This window comes from Lygodium microphyllum, chromosome 7, assembly GCF_053477565.2.
Source record: "Lygodium microphyllum isolate KBCC chromosome 7, Lygodium_microphyllum_v1.1.10, whole genome shotgun sequence".
NCBI lineage: Eukaryota > Viridiplantae > Streptophyta > Polypodiopsida > Schizaeales > Lygodiaceae > Lygodium > Lygodium microphyllum.
The window spans coordinates 133305080-133330682 of record NC_141141.1 but is presented as its reverse complement, the minus strand read 5'-3'; the positions used below and the strand labels follow the sequence as shown (position 1 = coordinate 133330682).

Here is a 25603-nt window from a genome sequence, read left to right as displayed (position 1 = left end):
CCACATTTTTGTAGGGATGTGTGTGAATACAATTAGGACCCTCGAGGCATGCTTTTTTCTCATTAGGATCATCAACCCCCCCCCCCCCCCCTCCCCACCTCCCCCAACCTTGTACATATAGCCATTCACTCTAGGGAATACTTAGATTTGAATCTTCTTTTTTATGCTACTCAATACGCTATGTTATGTGCTCTTAAGCTTCTTCTTCTTTGAGGGGGGTGTGTGTACACGTGCAAGTGTGTGCATCCTTGAAATCCTAAATCCAATTGATCTCTCCTTAGAAGACATCTATATTGGATGGTCCTTTTTTTTAAGAAGACGAGTTTAAATTTGTAGTAGGAAATATGAATAAATTAAAGTAACTAGGAATGGATGGATCACTAGTTGAGGCTTTTCTAGAGTTTTGGTAAGATGTTTGTGGGGATGGCTCTTCACTCAAGCCTTTTGTTTAGTTAAATACACTATCCTTTAGGGTTGGGCAATCTATTGGTCTATTTGAAAAGAAGCTAGCATGAGGTATTAATAAAAAAATGTGTAAAATTTTTGTTAGATTTGTGGGACCTTGTGATTATGGATTTTGTGCCTATAAACTTACTTGCTCGAAAATTTGGCCTAAACTCAAGTGAAGCACAATGGCTACGACAAGTTTTGTCGAGAATGAAGGAGAATTATCATATTGCCCATTTAGTATTGCATTTTAGTCTCCAACAACTCGAGGTGCAAAATGTAGGGTTTAGTATGCAGGGCCTTGAAAACATTTCAATTTTTTCATAGGTTTGATGTGGATACGTCAAAAAAATCTATTCAATTGGTGATGTTATGGGTTGGAAAGCTACTTACTTTAATGAGATTGATTTTATGCTATAGAAGATTGCTTTGAACAAGTTACCAACTTGAGATAGATTGAATAAATCGTTGGAGGTTCCTTTTGTTTTCCTTGTTTGTCATTTAGAGGAGGAATTTGTCTTCCATCTATTTTGAGAGGATAGGAGAACCAAGCTAGTTTGGAAAAGGGTGCAAAAATGGCCTCTAGATGCAGCAGGCCTTCAAGGTAGGATCACATGAAATAGGTGTTGTTGGGTCGTGGAGAATGAATCTTGTTTTTGACACAAATGGCATGTGATTAAAGGTTTGACTATGATAGCTACTTGAGAGGCAAGGAATTAGGTTGTTTTTGGATATTTGCCCTAAGAAGTTTTCAAAGTTTGTGCATTGGATCCTAAAGGTCGTGAAGCCTTGTGTTGTAAGATTATTTTTGGAGTTATTTGCCCATGTGGGGATGATACAGGTGTACTATAGCATTGTATGCATCGCTTTCAAATATAAATATTTACCTTAAATTCCTATTTTTGTTTATGCTTTTCTCATTGATCCTACTCTATGGTTTGCATGTACCTATGTGCATTGCTTCCATTAAAAAGTGAGATTCAAGGGTCAACAACTGAAAAGGGAAGGGGCAAAACAACAAAAAAGGTTTGTTTCCATGGAGGTTGAATCCACATGGCCCTCGTTTTGGGCATTATTAGTAGTTGTGAAGATACATGTTCATGCTTTACTTTTGCATAGTATATCTCTTTAAGTTGGCTAATTGTGTCTCATCTTAGAACTTCATTCCCTTAATCCACTCAACTTTATATAGCTTAAGTTATACACCTTTGTCAAATATTGAATTCTCATATTCTCATTCTTTCTCACACTATTTCTTCCACTTTGTCTTGCCCTTCCTTCCTTTCATATATATTTTTCTCAAGTTTGGATCATAGGTATGTAGTAGAATATACATTAACCTTATATAGCATAAAGTCCTAGTTTCCTTGATTAGAAAAGGGTAAAAATGGCTTCGCATAAAGTTAGCAATAGACCTCTATTTAGTATATCTAGTCAAATAATTGACATTCTTAAAACAAGAAACAAGACTAAATTTTTTATTCTTTAACAAGAATATTGAGATGCCAATTTTAACACATGCAAATGCATGGTATCATTAAAATAGTAGAACGATTTGGGAATTTGAAGTACCTTCTTATGATTTGGGAGTCAACTTGATGTAAGTCATATTAGGTTTAGTGACATATCTATTTGGGAACTTTGAAACTATTTTGGTAATTTAGAAAACTAGTTCAAACAACAATGTATCAAAGTTCTTTTCCTAGGGGTCAAAGAGAACTGACAAAGTAGATGCAATTGGCATTTTGTTAAGTATTGACTTGTAGAATCTACATCTTTTAGCCCTTAGTAGCAATTTGAAGAAGGAAAGAGTTTAGCTTTGAAGAGATTGTTTTGTCATAGCATGGATATTAGTATCTTATGTTTGTATTGGAATCTTTGTTTAACAAATATATCTCCAACCAAAACTAGTTATAAACATAACTTTGTGTCAATTTATATTCGAAAAGTCATAATACAATCTACTGAATTTGGTAAAAGATGGCAATTAAGTGGGAAATCAATAATCTAACAATTATAGGTAAATTGGAAGCTTAAGATCACAACACTAAGTCAGAACTTGATGATCACAATTTTCCAAAACCACTTGGCAACTTCTCACCATTGGACTTCAGAGGACCCAAAACCATCAACACCTCTTGTCTAAATTTCCTAAGATTGCAATTAGGCTTTTGCACAAATTTCATTCTAAAGATTACAACATTATTGCTAGACCAAATAAACCTCAAGGCAAAGCCACAAAGCAAACTTCTTTTGTAAGGCGTGAGCCTTGTCACATCTTTTGATGTTTCATAGAAGTCGGAGTGTAAGGTGTGAGCATCATCACATCTTTTGATGTTGTAACTTTCACTTACTTTTATCTTAATATGATGCACATTACAAAAACTTCTCACCATTGGATTATCACACAAGTATTGTGAAGCTTTTTTTCACTTGCCACATGCTATATATGTCCCTTGAGAGATAAGAAGGTTAGCTCCATTATTTTAGTTTTTTGAACACTACAGGAATTGATGTAAGTCATTTGAAGTAAGAATTTTTTGTCTGAAACTATGAGCTACATCTAACATATACACAAATTTAGATAAGAGCAAAGTAATAAGAAATTTGTTGTGGAAGTAAGGAAGAGCTTGAGTAGAATAGATTATGCAAAGAAATCCAAGAGTAAATTTGTAATGATCACTTTTAATATGATCAAATGTTAACTAGGAGACAATCACCGCAACTAGAAGCTTTCCAAATTGTTGGCCCTAACAAAATATATCTTGTCGGGGTGTTGTGAGTGTGGATGAGATGAGGCATTATAAAACACTCACATAATGAGATAAGCTTGGATTCAAATTGTTGGCGTGGTCAGTTTTAGATATTGTCACTGAATCCATAATGTGCTCTTAGTGTTCATAAAAAAGCAAGGCTTAACGTAGCATGAGATGCATATTTTCGAAACAAACATTGAGCAGCATGAAGAAGAACACTTAAAGTCTCAAAATTTGTAATCTTATGGGTTATGAAGTGGTGAGAACATGCAAATTGAATCGAAAGTCCATCAACATATTTTGAACAACATGAAGAAGAATGCGTAAAGCCGCAAAACTTGTAAGCTTATGGGTCATAAAGTGGTGAGAACATGCAAATTGAATCGAAAGTCCATCGACATATTTTGATTAAAGTTATTTTTTTGTTTGGTTTGGTTTGCTTAAAAAAGGTTACTCGTGAACTTAGCTTCCTCTCGAAGATCAGTGCGATTTCTAAATCCCAACATGGGCGCACGCCTTGACGATTCATCATGCCCCATACGAACATGACCTACACAAGCACACCATGAGAACGGGTCCTAGAATGTTGAGGAGTCAAACAACTGGACTTTTAGAGACCTCGCTGCTGGCTTTTAATCGAGGAGCAAGTAGTTTCTGGCCATGTGGCACGTGTGCCACGTGGAGGCTAGCGATTCGTGCACTCTCGCATTTTCGTGTCGGTAATATTGCACTATAAAAAAAAATGGACCAATTACATACACCACACCACGCCTGCCTGCTCACACAGACAAGCTGGTCTTGCGTTGCTTGCTACCGGTCCTTCTGGGAGGCCTGCCGCCTGTTCACAGACACAGAGAATAGGGGTTTTAGGGAGGGCTCCGCAGTCCTCTCAGGCCTTCGCGCCTCCCCTCGGATCTCCATTTTTGCAAGTCGGCTTGTCCGACCTCGCGTTTGAACCTTGCAACAACCATCCCTCATCTTCCATCTCCGATTTGCCTGTCCCCGTCAGTCCGTGCACTTATCATAGCTTCCCTTCAGCAGCGTTCGCAGCTCACAAATTGTCGGCATTTTGATAGCTTGCCTTGATAATCTTCATCATCAGTGGCTCAAGAATTTCCGACACTGATAACATTACCTTGAGAGTCTTCCATCAGTGCAAAGTGCACAGAGTTAGTGCTCCAAAGGAAGAATGCCGCTCTCTAATCGAGACGGCATGTTCCGTGGTTCACTTCTGTCTCTGGCATTCTTTATCCTGCTGTCATGGCCGGTGAAATCAGCGGTCATCAGCGTAGATCTCGGATCGGAATGGATGAAAGTGGCAGTTGTGAACATAAAACCTGGGGAAAGCCCTATCTCCATTGCTATCAATGAGATGTCGAAGCGGAAATCGCCGTCTTTGGTGGCATTCTCCAATGGTGACAGGCTTCTGGGAGAAGCGGCTGCAGGGATAGTGGCTCGCTATCCTGAGAGGGTATACTCACGAATGCAAGACATGGTTGGTAAACCCTTGCAGGAAGTTAAGAAGCTGTTAGCCTCTGAATACCTTCCCTTCGACATTGTTGAGAATGAAAGAGGTGCAGCAAGTGTGAAAATCCATGATGGACAGACAGTGTTCTCTTCGGAGGAGCTCCTGGCGATGCTCCTAGGCTATGCAAAGACATTGGCAGAAAGTCATGCAAAGAGTGTGATCAAGGATGCTGTTATAGCTGTGCCACCGTACTTTGGCCAAACAGAAAGGGAATGCATAATCTCTGCTGCTGAACTTGGAGGTTTAAATGTGCTGGGCCTTCTGAACCAACATTCAGGTGCAGCTCTGCAGTATGGGATCAATAAGGATTTCTCCACTGAGCCAAAGCACGTTATATTTTATGACATGGGTGCCAACAGTGCCTACGCTGCCCTGGTGTATTATTCTGCATACACCACCAAGGAGTTTGGAAAGAATGTAACTATCAATCAGTTCCAGGTATCACATATATGCCCAAGATACTCCCTATCCAAGGAATTCGTTTTGCTCAGTACTGAAACTTATATGGCACAGTTGTTTTGTGCTCCACTGCTGTCGTGCTACTATGCTTCTAATTGCTTCATTTGGGTCTATTCATAATAGCATATAGCGTTTTTAGCTTTCTTGCACAACACTATTTTTGTGCTGAAGTACCATTTTTCTTAGCACTTCATCTTGGTTTGTTCCTGATCTGATATATTGACTACATTTTGCCTGGCTTATCTGTAAATACATTGAATAGGACTTTTGAGTATTTCAAAGATATGAGTTTTATAAGAATGAAGATAGAAGTAGGTGTTAGATATTGCTGTAAGTCTTACAGGCATTGTTGCTGAATAGTGTGCCTTGAGATGTAGATACACGAGGAGGATCGCAACTAAGCTGTCTCAAGGCCATGTACAATGATAATTGGGGTTAGTATACATTCCTTTGGAGGAGTGATTGTCTATTTCAGATATGTATTGGATGTGAGCAATGATTAATCTTAGAGCAAGTGTAAATACCATACCCTTCAAATGAAGCCTTGGAGGTGCTGCCATCCCTCGCAACTCTCCTATGCCAAAGAGGGACTGTGAGAGGGTGGTGGTGGTGGGGCATCGTGGCCTCATATATAGGTTGGTGCAGTGGACCTAGATTGTCGCTTCCCTCATGAATTGATGAAGCTTGGTAGTTTGAAATCCTAGAGTTGGTTTGACTTCTGGGTTCATGATGGGCTGTTTTTTGATGACTAATAGTCTTTGCTCCTAGTGTAAGCTCACATAAGGGGACACTTTGACAATCTGGTCGAAGGTGGGAATCCATGGTCATGAATGCTTTTGTAGGACATTAGGGAGAAGCATTGAGACCCTATTATTTCCATTTTTTGTGGTTAGGGATTGTTATGATTGACATTGACCCTAGTGTCATTCCAAGGCACCTTGGTGATGGCTTGATCACCCATGGCTTGGGTATTCATGGTTTTGTTCGATTGTGATAGTTATATGTATTATAATGAGTCATTATCATTGTTTATTTTATTGTACTGATGATCCATAATCTGAGAGAGGGGTTAGTAGAGTGCATATCTTGGGTGTTAGAGGTTGCAGTTTACAAGTATTTTCTTCTTATGCCAAAGCCTTCTTAGGCTGTTTGAGTGGCATCCTGGTGCCATTTGTATCTAGTTCACTAGTCATCATGGCATTCTTTTTGCCTGTTTATTAGGAGTCCCTCCTCTCAACTAGTCAGTCATCATTATATGATTCCATTAGCATGATTGCTTTTAGGTGGAGAGAGGGAGACTGGTGCACATTGCTAACAACTCATTGTGTCAGAAATGGGTGCATTGATGGAAGTGTAGAAGACTGTTGTAATAGATTGCACAACACAAGAGAATTGAATAAACAAAAGAAAACAAAAGAACAATGCAGAGATATGCTCGGGAAATGAAATTCATATACCAAACATGAGACTGCCATGTACAACAGTGAGTCATTTGTTGTGTTGGTATTGCCACCAGCTCCCTCTCTCCAACAAGACTTGCTCAGAGAATGAGAGTGGATGTTAATGATGCAAACTGAGGAGGGAGCCCAATATGTAAGCATAAAATAATGCCAAATAATAAATAGGTCGGCCAGCACTAGCATGCAATTGGCGAGCAATAAATGGTGCAAATCACCAAAATCGTGACGATAAAAAATATATAAAATATCCTATTATGCCCAGCCCACTAATAGACATGCCTAGACTTACATGTGAGCTAGCTAGACTGCTAACACCCTCTCTCAGATCATGGGTGATTTGATACAATGATAATGACTCATCATAGTCCATAGAACAAAGACCACTAGAATAGGACCATGGATACCCTAGTAGTGGGTGATCAAGCCACCGCCAAGGTGCCTTAGATAGAACTTGATGTTGATGTCGATCATACTAGAACTTGAAAATAGAGAAGAATAATAGTAGCTATCTATGTGTGTCAACAATGCCTCATAGTAGCATACATCCATGGATTCCTTGCCTTCGGCTAGATTGCCACATTGTCCCCTCATGTGAGTTCAAACTAGGATCTGATCCCACTCTCTGTCATAAAATAACCTGTCATGAACTTGGATATCAATCCTAGCTCTAGGATTTCAAAACTTGCTAGACTTTAGTCAATGTGGAAGGAAAGTTCTTCTCTAGATTTTTTGCACCTCTATACACGTATAGATGAGGCTTAGTGGCTCCATATCACCATCCTCTAGAACTTGATGTTGATGTCGATCATACTAGAACTTGAAAATAGAGAAGAATAATAGTAGCTCTCTATGTGTGTCAACAATGCCTCATAGTAGCATAGATCCATGGATTCCTTGCCTTCGGCTAGATTGCCACATTGTCCCCTCATGTGAGTTCAAACTAGGATCTGATCCCACTCTCTGTCATAAAATAACATGTCATGAACTTGGATATCAATCCTAGCTCTAGGATTTCAAAACTTGCTAGACTTTAGTCAATGTGGAAGGAAAGTTCTTCTCTAGATTTTTTGCACCTCTATACACGTATAGATGAGGCTTAGTGGCTCCATATCACCATCCTCTTGCACTCCCTCTCTAGCAGTGGAGAGTTGTGATGAGGGATGACCATATCACCTACACTAGAAAGCAGCAAGAGGGGTTGCCCAAGCCCTTCCGATGATTTGTAGAAGAGGAATCCTTCCGCACCTTGGCCTTCACCTTGGCCAAAGGATCGGAGTCGGAGTTGGAGGAGGATGACTTGGTGGAGTTAGTATCTTGCTCCTTCCTTGAAGCGGTTGACTCCTTACAATCCTTGCGTAAATGTCCCTTATTACTAGAGCAATAGCACTAGGCTTTCAACTTCTTCTTGTTGTCATCCCTCTTTGAAGTTGCAAATGCCTCATTGGAGTCACCATACTGAGATGGAAGGCTCACCTGTAACCTCAAAGATGCCTCATGTTTAAGTAGCATCAAGGACACGTGTAAAGCTCATTGGTATTGATGATGTTTGGGCTCGCAAAGCACTGGCTACTCCATCAAACTTTGGAGGGAGGTTGTAGATAATAGTCCCAACTAGATGAGCCTCTAGAAGAGTGGAATGCATTGTGCCGAAGTTGATCTTGTACCTGTGTAACATGAAGTAAGGAAGATTGGATAATACCCTTAGGCTCAAACTTCATTTGTTGGACCTGTCCATAGAGGGTAATTGCACGCATAGTTGAGGAAGCCTTGCACAACATGTGTAACTTCTCCCGTACTATTGAAGCAATCTTGCAAGAGGTGACCATTGGTAGAACCTCTTTAGAGATACATTGGAGAAGAGCAAAATATACATGGGCATCATCGAAATTCGGAGAAGAGCAAAATATACATGGACATCATCGGAATTCCATGTAAGCACAACTTCCTCATGGTTGTCGTGGTCCCAATCATCTAGAAGAGGGGTGGTAGGTTGAGGTCTCTCAATAGCTCAAGAAACTATGTATCACAATCGCTTGTGCACAAACCATGCTTTTATAATGACACTCCATGTTTTAAGTAATTAGGGTCATGAAGTTTGTCATTAGTAGAATAGTAGGGATGAGCTATCTAGAGGAAAGGATGAGAAAATTACGAATAGAGAGAGAGTACAGCCATACATGACTCAGATTGCATAGGTGATGAGTTTACACATAGTGGCTATTTGGAGAGGAAAGGATGAGAAGATAAAGAATGGAGAGAGTACAACTGAACACAACATAGATTGCATGGATGATGAGTTCACACGTAGTAGCAAGGGGGGCTGATCAGAAAATGACTGCAAAATTTGAGATAATCATGAGTTTATCGTGAGTAGAACAATAGGGAGGAACCCTAGTTGTCCACGTTCAAAGGATGGGTCAACTCGTCCAATCCGTCTTGTCTAGTACAACACCTAATCACATCCGATGGAAATTGTCTGATTGTTTCAAAGTGCTTGTCTGTGACCATTTGGGGTCACTTTTGGGGTAAATTGTAGTGTTGTTTAGGCTTCCTCTTCACAACACACTTGTACATACCCCCGTCGCTCCCTTCTCTCTCTCTCTTTCTCTCTCTCTCTCTCTCTCTCTCTCTCTCTCTCTCTCTCCCCCTTGCCCCCCATTCTAGCAGTATACTCTCTCCCTCTTTCCCTTTCTAATTTCAAATTCAAATATCAAGCTCTCTATTCTCAAACTCTCTCTTGTCAAGCTCTCTAACCCCACTCCCTCAAGCTCTCCTTCGTCATATCTCCACCCTACCTCCACTTTCAAGTTCTCCATCAGCCATTCTCTCTATCCTCAAGCTCTTAATATGTAATCTCCTCGTATAAAGTCTCTAAATGTTTAAAGTGTATTATTTCTGAGTCCCAACATTTAAGTATAGGCATTAAAATTATATGTACAATTGTTTTCATTGGACGTAGGTGACAACCATGGGAGGAGCCATTTGGAGAGGAAAGGAGGAGATGATAAAGAAAAAGAGAGAGTACAGCCAAACACAACATAGACTGCATGGATGAAGAGTTCATGCGTAGTGGCAAGAGGGGCTGATGAGAAAACGATGGCAAAGTCTGAGATCTTCAGGATGTAAACAGTCAGAAAACACAGTTTGAAGGATGAAAAACTTGTCATCCAGCCTGCACAAGTATTAAATGTAGAAAATGCAGCAGCTGCAGATCAAAATGCAGACAAAGAAGGCACTAAATGCAGTTGTCAGCATTAAATTAATGTAGAAAATAAAAAACGCAAGCAACTGAGATAAAATACAGGCCTCAAGGGCAAAAATCATGCCAATTTGCAGCAGGGACAGGTCGCCTGGGCTGCAAGAGAGAGCAGGAGATTAATCAGCAGCAAAACAGTGTGAGGGTGGACTGTACACAGCAAAAAACAGCATTCCGAGCCCAAATACAAACATTTGATACAGTGTCAGAAGTGGGTGCAATGATGGAAGCATGGAAGACTGCTGTGATAGACTGCACAACACAAACAGAGAAAACAGAAGAAAACAAAAGAACACTGTAAAGGAAGAACTTAGAGATATGCTTGGGTAATGAAATCCATATACCAAATGTGAGGTTGTCAGGTACAACAATGAGTCACTGGTTGTGTGGGCATTGGTACCATCTCCGTCTCTCCAACTAGACTTGCATAGAGAATTTGCAAGTGGATGATGATAATGTAGATTGAGGAGGGAGCTGAATATATAGGTATAAAATAATGCCCAATAATAAACAGGTTGGCCAGCATTAGCACGCAGTCGGCCAACAATAAATGGCCCAAATCACCAAAACGGTGACAATAAAAAAATACATAAAGTATCCTAATATGCCCAGCCCACAAATAGACATGCCCAGACTCACTCATGAGCTGACTAGACTGCTAACACATTGTCCCTGCCATTGTTGGTATATGGATTACATTCATTGTAGTTAATATTAGTAGTGTCTCTCTGCTTCCATTGCTCCATGCTTTTCTAACACTGACAAGGCTATGGCCCTAGATTGTGTTTCAATCCTTGCGTGAATATCTGAAACTTATGGAAGCCCATGGTTTGATAGGACTCGATATTGGTTTGTGACAATTGCTTGTGGAAACCAAGTTTTTGAGAGAACTCTATGTTATTGTGTCAAGATTACTCTCTCTATCTGCCACGTCTAATTTTTGTAGTAAGGACCCATCATATAAGGTGAACACAGGAGATAGTAGGCTTATACAGCCTTAGAGCATTTGGTCTTTGTCTTGAGAATGGCTTATTATAGCTTGAGGAAAGTGGCCTTTTCCATCCTTATGTAACTAGACTTTGTATGCATGATGTAAGTGGCATTTGCTTGAACAACTATTTCATAGTGGTGAGTTATGACTTGCTTTAGAAAGGATGAAGAAGTAGTTGCTTGTTAGCTAAATGATAACTTCTGAAAGGGTGTCCAAAATAAATAGCTGCTGCTTATGCATGTTTTACATTTCCATTTTGTGCACCATATGAAAGATCTTTTTTCTTGCTGGAAATAATCAATGTTGCTTTGTGTACTCAAGGGGTGTTGTCTTTAATTCATTTGGTCGTCTCAGTGTTCTGATGTTGCCCCTTGCAGGTCCAGGATGTGAGATGGGATCCTTCACTTGGTGGAAATAAGATGGAGTTACGACTTGTTGAATATTTTGCGGATCTGTTTAATAAACAGATTGGTAATGGTGTGGATGTACGACATTTTCCTAAAGCATTAGCAAAGTTGAAAAAGCAAGTTAAGCGTACAAAAGAAATCCTAAGTGCAAACACAGAGGCAATATTGTCAGTGGAAAGTCTGCATGATGACCATGATTTCAGGTTTACTCCTCAAGACTTATATCATCACTTTTTAAATTCAGAATTTCAGAATATTGATTTTCAGGAAGGGGTACTACTTGATAGACATGCATTTTTTAAATTGCAAAAGGGTTTGATAGACATGCACATTAGAAAACTTGATATTTACTTATTTTTTAAAACTCCTTCAATTAATGACGTGAGGTGTCTCGAACTCTCATCCTTGGACCTTAATTGTTGTGCCTGGAGATTGCTTAAAGGAACCCTAGTGCTGATGTGGAGAGAGAGAGAAAGGCTTTGATGCCAATGAGAATTTTTGGTACTGTAGAAAATCTTGCTTTGAGAATTTCAAAGACTGAAGACCTTACTTTAACATGTTATTAAAGTGAGGCAATACGCTTGTTATTTCTTGTACGAAGCCTGGACTTTATCAAGACTTAGATACTCCATTTTCAAAACAATGCATCTTGACCTCTTTCATGTATAAATTGAATTGGGCTGAAGATTAAGCTTAATGTCTCTAATGCTCCTTTTTTCCTATCCTTGAAGCTTGAATGTTACTGGAAAAACAACCTTCCTGTGGCCTTCAGGAACGAAATTGGTTCAGATGACTGGTTGTCATACTGTAAAACACACAATTTTTATTTTGATTGCTAACTTTTGTCTGTTGTCGAATTCGTCATCAATAAGAAACTCTCTTTATATAGGTGCAGGCCTTCTCCAAACCGATAGATGATAGCCTCCATCCTAAGATATCAATTTTGAGTAGCTAATGCCAATATAGTTGATGAGTTTTTAAGGTTAAGATAAGCCAATGATGGTGTTAGAGATCAGATCACAGCCAGTGCAGTCGGACAGGCAGCCGCAGTGTGCAGTCGGACTGCCACGTGGCAGTCCGACCTGTGCAGGCAGTCGGCTGCAGCCGACAGGCAGTTTTCTGGCGCCCTATTTTCCCCAGATTTCTGGCTATAAATAGCCGACATCTCCAGCAGTCTCCAACACTTCTCTGCTCGCAGATTACAGACCGGTGACGCGCAGATTCCGTCTCTGTTGGCAGATTTCAGACAGGAGACAGTGCAGACTGCAGCAGACTTCTAGGTGAACAGCAGGTCGCATTGTCGAGGTGGAGACACGCAGTCCAGCGCACTGCGCCTGTGTATATATCTGCATATCTTTGTATTTAGCACACTTTATACAGCAGATCTTCATCTTCCACCGTCTCTTTCTCTCTCTTCTCTCTCTGCGTTCTCTCTCTCTCAGTCCTACGCTTCCGCACCGCTGCACTCTGACATGGTATCAGAGCAGTGTTAAAGGGTTGACTGAGCGCAGAATCAACCTGAAGAGGAGTTTCTATCGCGACACAAATTTGCGTTTTTTGCGTTTGAGGGCAGATAGGAGGGCTGCGCCTTGGAACAAGGCTGAAGCGAGTGTGGGCGCACAGGAAAGGAGTCCAGGTGGTGGATTTGCTGCTGTTTGACGCGGAGGAAGTTTGAGTTTTCAGCCTACAAGGGCAGGTTTTGCTTTTTCATCGCATCCGGCGGGTGAAGAAGTTTCAAGACGTGGAAGAGCCTTAGCAGGCTGAGTTTTCACAGTCAGAGGGGGCTGCTTTTGCGTTTGTGAAGGCATTATAGGTGAAAATGTCTACAGAGATTGACTTGGAGTTCCAGTCGATTATGGACCGGAAGGTGCCTGTCTTACCGGCTCTTCCTGCAGATCAGAAGCTCGACGGCGACAACTACCGCATTTGGCGCGTCATGATGTTGGCCATCCTTGAGTCCCATGATTTGGCGGAGCTTGTACAGGAGATCGACCGGCCCTCGGTAAGAGATGAGTCCAAACTCTCTTTCGATGCTCGTGCGGAGTTGGCCAAGGCTCAGTCTCATTGGGACAAACTGAATTCCAGGAGTCGTTCCTTTCTTTTTCTATCATGTACTACAGCCGTGATCGCTCACATCGAGCACTTGACGGTGGCTCGGGAGATATGGCTGGAGCTTGATCAGATGTACAATCAGATGATCCTTATGAAGCGGGTTTCTTTGGAGGTACAGATGCGGACCTTGTCCGTAAACAAGTCTTCTTCGCTGCGGGAGCACATTAACAAGCTAAGGCAGCTTCAGATGCAGGTTCAGAATACGGGGAAGCCGATTTTCTCCGAAGACATGGCGATCACACTTTTGTCCCAGTTGCCGCCATGATTCGGTACATTTTACTCTGCCCTTATTGCTTCAGGGCGAGAGTCTACTTTTCGGTGGGAAGAGTTGGTTCCTATGGTCTTGGACCAAGAGGAACAGTTAAAGGGACAGAATGCTTCCAAGTCGGAGGCGCTGACAGGTCAAGCCTCTCAGAAGAAGGGAAAGGACCAAAAGAAGAAGAAGGGGGATAACAAGTCCAAGAAGGACAAGGACAAAGAAACCACATGCTATATTTGTGGAAAGACTGGCCATTGGAAGAAGGATTGCCCTGACAAAGACAAGAAGGACACCAACAAGGACACAAAGGATTCTGGAGCGGTGGCTGCACCCTCATCAGCTGCATTTCTTCATCTAGCTGTCATTGAGGACGCTTCACCGAATGCTTCTGATGCTGCGATGACGGCTCCCCAGGCTCGAGAGTGGATCGTTGATAGTGGTGCCTCTCGGTACATGACTCCTTCATCAGATGGTGTTGCCCAGCTGCGACCCTCGCGTGGGCAGATTCTCATTGGAGATAGCTCTTCAGTATCTATTGCAGGTTGGGGTAAGATGCAGCTTATTCCAGATGGACGAGGTGGTACCCATACCTCAGAGGTTTTGCATGTACCAGGCTTAGGGTACCATCTCCTGTCAGTTCATAAGATTTGCTCCCTTGGTCTTTTGGTGGAGTTTGACAGTATTACGGTGCGAGTCCTTGATCGTGGATCGAGGAAGGTTCTATCATCCGGATATGAGAAGAACGGCATTTATAAATTGAAGTCTTCCACCGTCCTCACTACTCTTCTTCTTACCTCTCAGTCACAGTCAGAGTTATGGCATGCTCGGTTTGGTCACCTAAACTATGATTATCTTCGGAGGACGTCACGTGGACAGCTTGTTCGAGGGTTGCCGGATATAGTGGTGAGCCAGGAGCCATGTGTTTCTTGCATTCGGGGGAAGCGGCATCGGGATGCCATTCCCCACACAGCTTCGCGGCGGTCTACTTCACCGATGGAGCTTGTATCTACGGATCTATGTGGCCCTATGAGGAATGAGTCCTTGCGTGGGAGCTCGTACTTCATGCTGATCGTAGATAACTACAGCAGGATGACATGGGTCTTTTTTTCGGCATTAAAGTCAGAAGCTTTCTCACACTTCAAGGATTGACTTCTCTTTGAGGAGAACCGATCGGGCCGGAAGTTGAAGACCTTGCGATCCGACAAGGGCGGTGAATTTGTTTCTAATGAGTTTGCTCGGTTTTGTGCAGATCAAGGTATTCACCAGGAGTTTGCCAATACCAACACTCCTAAAGAAAATGATATTCTTGGACGGAAGAACCGCAGTGTGATCGAGATGACGCGTACCATGATGGAGCACCGACAGACCCCTCAGGTTCTGTGGGCCGAGGCTGTGGCTACTGCCGTCCACATCCTTAATCGATCCCCTACTTCGGCCGTCGAAGGGATGACCCCGTTTGAGGCTTACTTTGGGACCAAGCCAGATGTTTCTTACTTTAGGGTTTTTGGGTGTGATGCCTATGTTCACATTCCCAAGGCTCACCGTGATAAATTTGAAGCAGCTTTCCGAAGACAGGTATTTGTTGGCTACAGCTCCCAGTCCCAAGGCTATCGCTTGTATGATCCCGTCAAGCGGGATGTGTACACTAGCCGCGATGTGCGGTTTGTTGAGGTTCGGGCGATATCAACGGGTGAGGAGCATCCCGTTCTTGGAGATCCAGGGGAGAGTTGGGCTCCTTCTACAGTTCCACTGGAGCCCGTGCCTTTTGATTATGATTCTGTTTCTGACACAGAGTCTACTGTTCCACCGGTCACCCCTGAGGAGTTACCACCGGTGGATATTCCAGAGTCTTCCGCTGATGGAGAGAGACGAGGGGAGGTTCGGCCTCCTCCTCGCTGGGCCCGTGACACACTGTGATTCAGGGATCGAGGGGGTTCCTGAGGAGTGGGGACCGCAGGATGGTCTGCGGCGATCACGGCAGCACCAGGCACATTCAACGGAGCTTGTTTGCTCTAACTATTGTTTGATGACCCGTGTTATGCAGGATTGAGAGCCCACCTCCGTGAAGGAGGCTTTACAGTCTACACCATGGAAGAAAGCTATGGAAGCCGAGTTGGAGGCTATTGAGCGGAATGGCACTTGGTCACTCGCGTCCCGTCCCCCGAATAAGAAGGTGATTGGCGTCAAGTGGGTCTTCAAGACCAAATACCTTAGCGATGGTTCTTTGGATAAGCACAAGGCTCGCCTTATTGCTAAAGGTTTTGCACAGCGCCGAGGGATTGATTGTCATGATACTTTTGCCCCCACAGCTCGTATGGCGACCATTAGAGCTGTTCTTGCCTTGGCTGGCCATAGGAGATGGCCTGTTTACCAGTTGGATGTGAAGTCAGCCTTCCTCAATGGTGATTTGAAGGAGGAGATCTATGTTGAGCAGCCTCCTGGCTTTGGATCTTCAGATGGGAAAGTCTACAGGTTGAAGAAGGCCTTGTATGGCCTCAAGCAGGCTCCCCGTGCATGGAACGAGAAGATTGATTCGTTCCTCCAGTCTCAGTTGGAATATCGGCGTTCCAAGGCCGATCCGCAGCTTTATGTTCACACTTCCGTGGATGGTTGTGTGCTTTTTGTGTTATATGTTAATGATTTGATTGTCACAGGTGATGATGCACAGCAGGTCCAAGAGACGAAGTCAGCTTTACATCGGACGTTCGAGATGACGGACTTGGGTCTACTCCATTTCTTTTTGAGCCATGAGATTTATCAGTCGCAGAGGGGGATCTTCATCTCTCAACAGCGATATGTACAGGAGCTCTTGGTGTCTTTTGAGATGGAGGATTGTCGGACCCTATCTACTCCTATGGATCCGAACTGGAAGGCCACTTCCCAGTCAGCTTCTCCTTTGGCGGATGCTTCCCGCTATCGTCAGTTGATTGGGTCCTTGATTTGGCTTCTCAACACTAGGGTTGATCTTTGTTTTGCTGTTGGGCTCTTGGTAGGGTTCATGAGTGAACCTAAGACGGTGCATTGGCAGGCTGCTCAGAGGATACTTCGGTATTTGAGGCGGACATCTGATTTAGGGATTCATTGCCCCGCAGGGACGGATGGTTCAGATCTTGTACTTGCAGGTTGGAGCGACTCAGATTGGGCTGGTGATGTGGACCACAGGCGATCTACTAGAGGTTACTGTTTTACCTTGGGTGCAGGTGTTATCTCATGGAGTAGCAAGAAGCAGCCCACGGTAGCCCTTTCGTCTACTGAGGCGGAGTATCGGGCCGCGTCTTCCACCACATGTGAGGCTGTGTGGCTTCGGAGATTATTGGAGGAGCTTGGGTGCCCCCAGACTCGTCCTACTTTGCTGCAATGTGATAATGAGAGTTGCATTGCCTTGGCACGGAACCCTGTTTTTCATGCCCGGACGAAGCACATAGAGATCCAGTACCACTTCATCAAAGAAAAGCTTCTGGATGAGACCATCACTGTGGAGTACTGCAAGATGGAGGACAATCTTGCGGATTTGTTTACGAAGGCACTTCCCCAGGCTCTGCTTCGGAGACATTCTAGATCCCTCAGGCTTCTGCCCTGCCCAGGCTCTGAGAGGGGGTGTTAGAGATCAGATCACAGCCAGTGCAGTGGCAGCCAGTGTGGTCGGACAGGCAGCTGTAGTGTGCAGTCGGACTGGCACGTGGCAGTCCGACCTGTGCAGGCAGTCGGCTGCAGCCGACAGGCAGTTTTCTGGCGCCCTATTTTCCCCAGATTTCTGGCTATAAATAGCCGACATCTCCAGCAGTCTCCAACACTTCTCTGCTCGCAGATTACAGACCGGTGACGCGCAGATTCCGTCTCTGTTGGCAGATTTCAGACAGGAGACAGTGCAGACTGCAGCGGACTTCTAGGTGAACAGCAGGTTGCATTGTCGAGGTGGAGACACGCAGTCCAGCGCACTGCGCCTGTGTATATATCTGCATATCTTTGTATTCAGCACACTTTATACAGCAGATCTTCATCTTCCACTGTCTCTTTCTCTCTCTTCTCTCTCTGCATTCTCTCTCTTTGTCCTACGCTTCCGCACCGCTGCACTCTGACAGATGGTTGGGGTGCCTTCCAGAATCACACACCAGGTTGAGGGCTGTGGCCAGTGTGTTAAAAAGGATGGAAACCTTTTCACAGGGCTAAGCCCCAATAGGCTCCCTTGACTGCGATTACTCCCTGCCCATTTTCTCTACTCTTTTTGGCCAAGGTACTTTCCCTGACCATGAGTTTTCATGGTAGGGCCCTACGACCTAGGATTCATTCCAAAGAAGAAGGGCTGGAACATGTTTTGGCACATGGCCAGTGTGAGAAGGCCAATGGGCATATGTCTGCTCACCATTGACCATAAAAAGATTTCCATGCCTAGTGTGTAAAGGATGGATGACAAAAGGGCTACCCACCACTTCAGATATGTGTGTTGATCACTGCAATTACTCCCTGCCCATTTTCTCTACTCTTTTGGCCAAGGTACTTTCCCTGACCACCATGAATTTTCATGCTAGGGCCCTACGACCTATGATTGATTTCAACAATGGCTAAAGGAGAAGGGCTGGAACATGTTTTGGCACATGGCCAGTGTGAGAAGACCAGTGGATATATGCCTGCTCACTGTTTACCATAAAAAGATTTCCATGCCTGGTGTGTAAAGGGTGGATGACAAAAGGGCTACCCACTGCTCCCGATATGTTTGCTGATGAAAAAGAAACCCATTTGGGTGCCCTTGGCAATGGGTAACAGGCATTTTGATGTGAAGTTTCTCTCTCATGATTATTATGCTTCTGATGTATGACAGGACTTGAACTTGCAACCTAAAAGGTTAAAAGTGTTTCTGGAATTTATGAAAGGGCATGAACCTAACAGCAGGCGCTCAAATTCAGGCACTTTTGAGAGTCAATCTGATCTCAACAATGAATCTTGGAGAATTTTGTGAGATTTGAGCAAATCCTGAAATTTTTGAGATATAAGTTGGGCCTCCCTATGATATTTTTGGGGCCAATCTGAATATTCTTCAATGTTTCTCCAGATTGACATTGAAGTTGGGTGAATTTTGTGAGATTGGAGCAAAACTTGAAAATTTGAGACATTAGTTGTGCCTCTGCTTTAAGGTTTCTTTGACTGAGTGGCTATTGCTTGAATTGAGACTAAAAGCCATAGTGGAAAAGTTTGAGCAGCCTATCCTTAGATTTTTCCAAGTTTAGTGCTAACTTGAAAGTTCTCTGAAATTGCAGGACTGTCATCACGCGCAAGAAATTTGAAGAACTCTGTGAAGACCTGTGGTTAGAAGCACTGGTTCCCATCAAGGAAGTCCTTAAACACACTGGTTTGGCATTAGACAAGCTACATGCAGTGGAATTGATTGGTGGAGCAACTCGAGTCCCCAAACTACAGGTGACATGTCAGTTGCAGAATGTTGTGATGCATAACAAGCAGGGCATGCAAAAGGCATTATGTATGTTTGTAGTTTTGGTTCATTGTGCTTCTCTTCTTACTTGAACTTGTGGCTCCTGTAGGCGGTTCTATCTGAGTTCTTGGGAAAACAAAGCCTTGATAGGCATCTTGATGCTGATGAAGCCATTGCCTTAGGTGCAGCTTTACATGCTGCAAATCTAAGTGATGGTATTAAGATGAACCGTAAACTTGGTTTGATTGATGGAGTGTCCTATGGTATCTTTGCAAAAATATGGAGCAAAGGTACAGACTTGGGGGATCAGCTGGAGGAAAAGCATGAGGAAGTAGTTCCTAGATTGAAGAAGCTTCCTACCAAGGTTACATTTCCACTGAATTTGATACAGGAACATTAGACTAAACAGATGTGCATTTGCATCAAAATGGGCTTGCTTTATTTCATTGTGTGTACGAGCAGCACTTTTAAGCTCTAATGGTTAATTCCAGGTATTAAAAACTTCGAGAAATAGCAAAGACTTCAATGTTTCACTGTTCTATGATACTGGTGGCCTTTTACCTCCGGGCATCAACTCTCATGAAATTGCAACTTATGAAGTGTCTGGAGTTACCGATGCGTATTCAAAGTAATACTTTCCATCTTCCACTGCATCATTTTACTGTGAAGAGTTGTTAAAGGGGTCCAATTTTGGACTTTGTATGATTAGCTTTCCATGTTAACCTTGTTATTTTTGGTTGACTGTCACAGGCATTCGTCACGCAATCTTACCTCTCCCATGAAGACAAATCTACATTTTTCCTTGACTAGAAGTGGCTTGTTGACTTTGGACCGAGCTGAAACTGTTGTAGAATTTTCAGAGTGGTATGAAGTTCCTGTAAAGGATACCACTGTAAATGAAACGAAGCAATCATTGGAAAAGCCTGTGAACTTGACAGAAGCGGAAGGGAAGGAACCTAGTGATGTGAATGGAACAGGAGAAGAAAACTTAGCTACAGCTGAAACTTTCAACACCACTGAAGCAGAAGATAAAAATACATCTGGATCAGGGGTTGTTTTTGAGAAGAAATTAAGAAAACGCACAATAAGGGTTCCTCACAAGGCATGTCTTATGCTGTTTTAATGTCTTTATGAATTATTGTTATTGTTAGGTTTTAGAGATGTCTGCAGATGAGGTTTATATCACAGTTGGTTTTTTGGACAAAATTTTATGCACCTGTTTTATATATCTCAGATAACGGATGTCAGCATAGGAGTTGTCAGGCCAATGGCCAAGGAAGCTCGGCTGGAGGCCATGCTACGCCTTGATAAGATAAACAGACAAGAAGACGAGAAAAGGAGGACAGCGGAAGCCAAAAACAATCTTGAAGCATACATCTATGCCATGAAAGAAAAAGTAAAGAAAATGTTGAGCAACTCTGATGGTTTGATGAACTAATACTGAGCAGTTAGAGATTCTACTTCGAAGTGCTCTAACCAAATCGTAATTCTGTGGTGTCCTCTCTCAGCTGGATTCTACTGAAGGGGTTAATGAAGTCTCGACTGAAGAGCAGAGGGATTCCTTTCGACAAGAGCTCAGTGTGGTAAGACGGATTCGAGTTTGTTTTAGCGTTACAGCCTACTTGCCAAAGCTTAGGAGGATAGATGTGGAGTGCCATAGTTTTTGACATGTGAGCAGAGATGCTTTTGCATAGAAAAAGGGTTGTTCAGGCTCTGTGAGTCTTGTCTCAGCCCATATGTAAAGAAGGAAATTAGAAGTGTGGAACGTCTGCAGATGGGAACATTGTCTCTTGCTTTTTGAAGTCTGTCAAAGATAGTTGTGCATAGATGTGTCAGTTTGCTTTAACATATTAGATTTGTCTAAAAAGCCTGGTGAAAATTCATAAAATATTCTGGCCTTCACTCTCCTGGTTTAAAATAGTCCTTAGCAAGCCTTGTGCTCTCAATACAGGCTGAGGATTGGCTGTATGACGAGGAGGCTACAGCTGATGAATACACAAAAAGGTTGGAGCTTTTGAAAGCATCTGGAGAGTCCATATTCTTCAGGTAATATGTGGTATTGGTGTTTGATTTTATTCTCTGTTGGCTTTGACAGCAAGTGTAATGAGTTTTGAATATCCAGTTTTCATAAGGTTTGTGACAACTTTGTTTCGATATCTTTGCGACAGACTGGCAGAGCTACAAGCTAGGCCGGCTGCAGTTGAGTTTGCTAAGAAATATCTGGATAATGCAATAGAGGTACAACATAGAATGGTCACATTTTTGTGATCATGCATGTGCGAACCAAAATCTGCTTTTAGAACTGTTGCTAAATGAGAAGTTGGTTTCTTTATCAGGCGATGGAAGGGTGGAAGAAAAGCAAACCTTGGATTAGTGAGGAGAACAAAGCAGAGGTAACTAAATGTCGATCCGTCTCGTTTTGTGGCAATTGTTAGAGGTATGATGTACCCTGACTTACCAGTGTGAGTAAATGTTTGTTTCTATGCAGCTGTTAGATTCTGTCAATGCATTGAGAAAGTGGTTGTTGGAGAAGCAGTTGGAACAACAAAAGTGAGTTGGCATAGCATGTTTTGGGCTCCTCTTTCTATCTTTCTTGTGAAACTGTTCTTATGGATAAGCATATTGCTCTGAAAAACTTTACCGATGATAAGCTAGACTTGCTGGAGATTGTCTTTACAGTTCTATGCTTGCTTTGGGCTATAATATTCTATTTCACGACTTGAATAGAAGCTGAGGGACTGTTACATTATAGTACTGGTTAAATACCATCAATAACATTGTACTGGCCAAAAAATTGAAGGGTAATATAGGTTCTATCACGGTCAACAGGGTATGGAGTTTTGGATCAAGAAACAAGGGGAAAAATATCTTAAAACTGAAACAGTGCGGGACTTAGTCCATGCTGTCATAAGCAGTAAAATTAAGGGTCTTGGGGGGCCATCACATCTGCACATATACTCTGTTAAAAATATTTACATACAAATATACTGGCTGTTAAAAAGTTCACATGCCTCCAGGTGATCATTATCACTGGTGGACAGAGCCTCATAAGTGGTGGACTGTTACTCTTCAGGGCGAAATTGTGAGTGTGTATGTTGTAACTAGAGAGTGGAGGCCATGGTTCATAACTTTCTAAAACACACCTCTCAGCTGTCCTCACAAGAATAGGCTGATATTTTAACATGGGAAAGCCTTGCAGGCAATTTGGGTTTACTGTAAGGAAAGATAAGATTTCAACTGGACAGCAATGATGAAATGAAACGAAGATACTAAGGGAGTTGGGTGAAGAGAACTGCCTCTTCTCTGTCCAACCCTCTATAACCTAGGTTTAGGCATCAGTTCAGATCCAGGGTAAGTCTTATCAGTCCTGCTTTTAGTCCAGCCTATATTTGGAATCTAGATCAGTAGTTTCCCTCTGTAGGTATTTGGCTGTTTTCTCAGTTCCATTTTTAGTACAGTCTGTATCCAGAATCTAGTACGGTAGTCTCCCTCCCTAACGGTAGCTGGGCCTGTAGCAGGCAGTTGATATACCCTAGACAACTTTTAGGACCTTGTGTGCAGTGGTTTGAATTTCTTGCACAACATCAAATGAGAACAGAGTTTATGTTTCGTCATGAGTCAATGCATCTTTGCTACTTTTTTCTAGTGCAGGCACAGAGGGTCTTCACTGAGATTGTCCCTTCAGCTGTCCCATTACATCTTCTCCAAGCATGCATAAAACAAATAGTCCTGTATTTCGCCATTGAGTGGGTTGTTACCCCCCATAATCTTTGTACTCTCTCTCCACCTTTTGCAGTTGTGCTTGTTCTTAGTTGTCCTTTCAACTCCAATGATTCTATGGTTAATGCCCGTTTTAAGATACTTTCTTTACAACATTGAAGCTTACACAGCGGAATTCTAAATCAGAAAATTGAATAAAGGGAAAATACCCAACCCCTCTCTCATCCTCATGGTGGAAAACTAATCAGAATATGAAAAGGCTGAGACAAACACAAAAAATATCAGCCCCAGCAACTGGCTGTTGTGTAAAATGGAAGAGGGCTATGCACAAGGCATCAGTAGAATTAGGAAACTTGGTGATCATGCCAGCCATGAAGGGTTTCCTTGAAATAGGCTGACAATATACCTCAATAGGCTGAAATCTGGCCAAGTCGGATCCAATCCGAGTTGTAACTGTTCCAATTTATTTGATTTGATTCATCCTTGTTTGTAAAATGTAATACTATTGAACCATTTGGGGTTGTCTAATAGGTGGGCCATACACCACCCGCTCTTGATTAGTGTGGCCTGACAGTGCATGGGTGGAGAACGCTTATAGCTAAAGCTAGTGAGAAAGCGTGTAGAAGCAGCTGCTGTCCAGAGAGTTTGCAGCATAAGTTTGTAATGGAGAATTTTCCTCTCTAGCAAAATTATTAATTCTGTGCAAGGGGATTGTATAAAATTACCAGGTGTGCTCTTTGATCTCCTTAAGCCACAACTTAATGAACACGAAGAGGTCAAAATAATAGAGTCAAGATGGGGACATAAGCATTGGTGGCAAAAATGACCTTCTGAGATGATTTTACTTGATGAAAGAGAAATTCTGGTACAAGAGATGGGTAGCAAGTGCAGAATTTTCCATGAAAATAAAAACAGTGACTGTTCCAGCAAGCCAGAATTCTCCAATAAGAATGAAAACAATGCCCGAAATTGCCAGCTGACTTTGATTAGCTTCTTTGAGGTCTATTTCAGCCTTGTTCACACACTAATACAAAAGAACAACAAAGATAACTGTCTTAAGATATTTTATCATGTAACAATTAAACTTTGGTCACAAGTTTGCCTATAGTTAGTGTACTACAATAGGGGACTTGTTTTATATACTGTTTCTTTAAGGCGGTACATAAGTCTAAGTCATCACTACATCATATTATCGTCTCTAAGTCTGGGCAGCCAAGCCCTAAGATAACTTGGGTTCAAGTCCTGTTTTTTGAGCACATTTTGTTATGTTTTCTTCTTATAAAAATGAAAAGAAAAGCCTCTACGCATGATGAACAAAAAGTTAGCCTGCCTTTGAAGATACTTTTTATTATTTGCATCACTACAAGGCTGTGCCAAATCTTTCCTTTCTTAGCCTGGTTCTTCATGATTTCTGTATGAGTGTTTTAATCCGATCCCTGCATCTGCAGGCATAATTTTAATTTTAAAGTGCGTTAATTGTTCATGATATAATTTCTATGCAGGATGCCAGGTCATAAAGATCCTGTTTTCACATCGGAGCAGGTGTATTCGAAGATCTCTAAATTGGAGCAAAAGGTAAACATTGTAGAACACATTCCAATGCCTCAGATATAATTGTGTTTCAGTCTATTCATGCATGCCAGCTGGACTTACATAATACGAATACTTTGAATGTAGTTCTCAAAGTTGAGTAATACTCCTAAGCCGAAGCCAGAAGTGAAACCTTCAAGTAAAGCGAACGAGTCATCTACAATCTCAGAGGAACAGTCTAGCAAAACAGCTTCTGAAGATTCGGCTAGTCCAGAGCCAGATATCAAGACTAGCACGGACAAGGGTGAGGAGTTACATGATGAACTGTAGTTCTAGAGCTTAGAGTAGAGCCATGGTAAGCGAGCAGTCGAAACCAAAGCCAAAATATTTGCTTTTTGTGGAGGGACTGCCTCTGCATTACATCAAATTTTGACATTAGCAGAGACATTTTTCTTGTCGATAATGACAGATGAAACCATGTAAGAGGTACCACATTTTTAAAGCAATTTAACCCCATTGGGGCCATTTTATATGTTTCACACTCTTTTTGCTCTTTCTGGTAAATGTTTTTCCTCTGCTTCAGATATGGGCATGACTTTGGCTTCAGACATCAGTTTCCAAACTGGATTACCATTTACATATGAGCTTTTACAGTATCTTTTGTGCTTAATCATCCTCTGCTTCAGGAGTGGACTTGTTGTTTTGAGTTTCTCATTGTACCATGGGCTTAAGACACCGGTTGAATCTTATAGAGTGTGCATGATTTGGTTTGGCATTGGGTGAATGCATGTATGTCTATGAAGTTTAGCTTTCTTCGCTTTGCACGGTCATTAGGAGTGGACATTACAGATCAACTCATTCAGTTGGGTCTGATAATGGAGCATGGTGGGTCTCACACTTAATTTGGAAGGGTGTTCCATTTGTTATGTAGCTCGTGTGACCATATTTGCTCATGCTTGAACATTACTAAGCATGGAAATGGTTTGAGGGTGACCAAGGGTCGGGTCGATTATTGGCTATCTTCTAAACGACCAGACAAGGCATGGTAACCCGAATGTTCCTGGAAAATTGATTGCATGCAAGTAAATGTCTAAAGGTGTCAAAAGAATTCAGCTGTAAGAGAAGGGTTGACAAAGAAGTGTTGTATTATAACTGTGTAAGGTGAACTGTACGAAATTTCAATTGGGCTATATGGTGATTACACCACTGTCAAAATCTTGTATATTATGGCTGTGATTACAGCTACTTAT

At 42.3% G+C, this 25603-nt stretch overlaps 1 protein-coding gene across 1 annotated transcript; it reads left to right on the top strand.

The window, feature by feature from the left end:
• Positions 1 to 3976: 3976 nt before the first annotated feature.
• On the top strand, positions 3977 to 24892 carry LOC148033983 (heat shock protein 70 (Hsp 70) family protein). The gene is made up of 14 exons (XM_087681971.1): positions 3977 to 5169; positions 11275 to 11507; positions 18931 to 19090; positions 19213 to 19467; positions 19595 to 19731; positions 19854 to 20205; positions 20338 to 20499; positions 20612 to 20686; positions 21055 to 21149; positions 21272 to 21341; positions 21440 to 21496; positions 21592 to 21653; positions 24326 to 24398; positions 24501 to 24892. The coding sequence occupies exons 1-14, from the start codon at positions 4393 to 4395 to the stop codon at positions 24681 to 24683; spliced, it is 2691 nt and encodes an 896-aa protein (XP_087538097.1). The 5' UTR covers positions 3977 to 4392; the 3' UTR covers positions 24684 to 24892.
• The last annotated feature ends 711 nt before the right edge of the window (positions 24893 to 25603 follow it).

Excerpts from the sequence above, each read along its gene's own strand:
- LOC148033983 (XM_087681971.1), top strand. The coding sequence starts at position 4,393 with ATGCCGCTCTCTAATCGAGACGGCATGTTCCGTGGTTCACTTCTGTCT. Across the intron at positions 20,500-20,611 it reads TCTATGCCATGAAAGAAAAA|CTGGATTCTACTGAAGGGGT; the intron begins GTAAAGAAAATG and ends GTCCTCTCTCAG. Across the intron at positions 20,687-21,054 it reads TTCGACAAGAGCTCAGTGTG|GCTGAGGATTGGCTGTATGA; the intron begins GTAAGACGGATT and ends CTCTCAATACAG.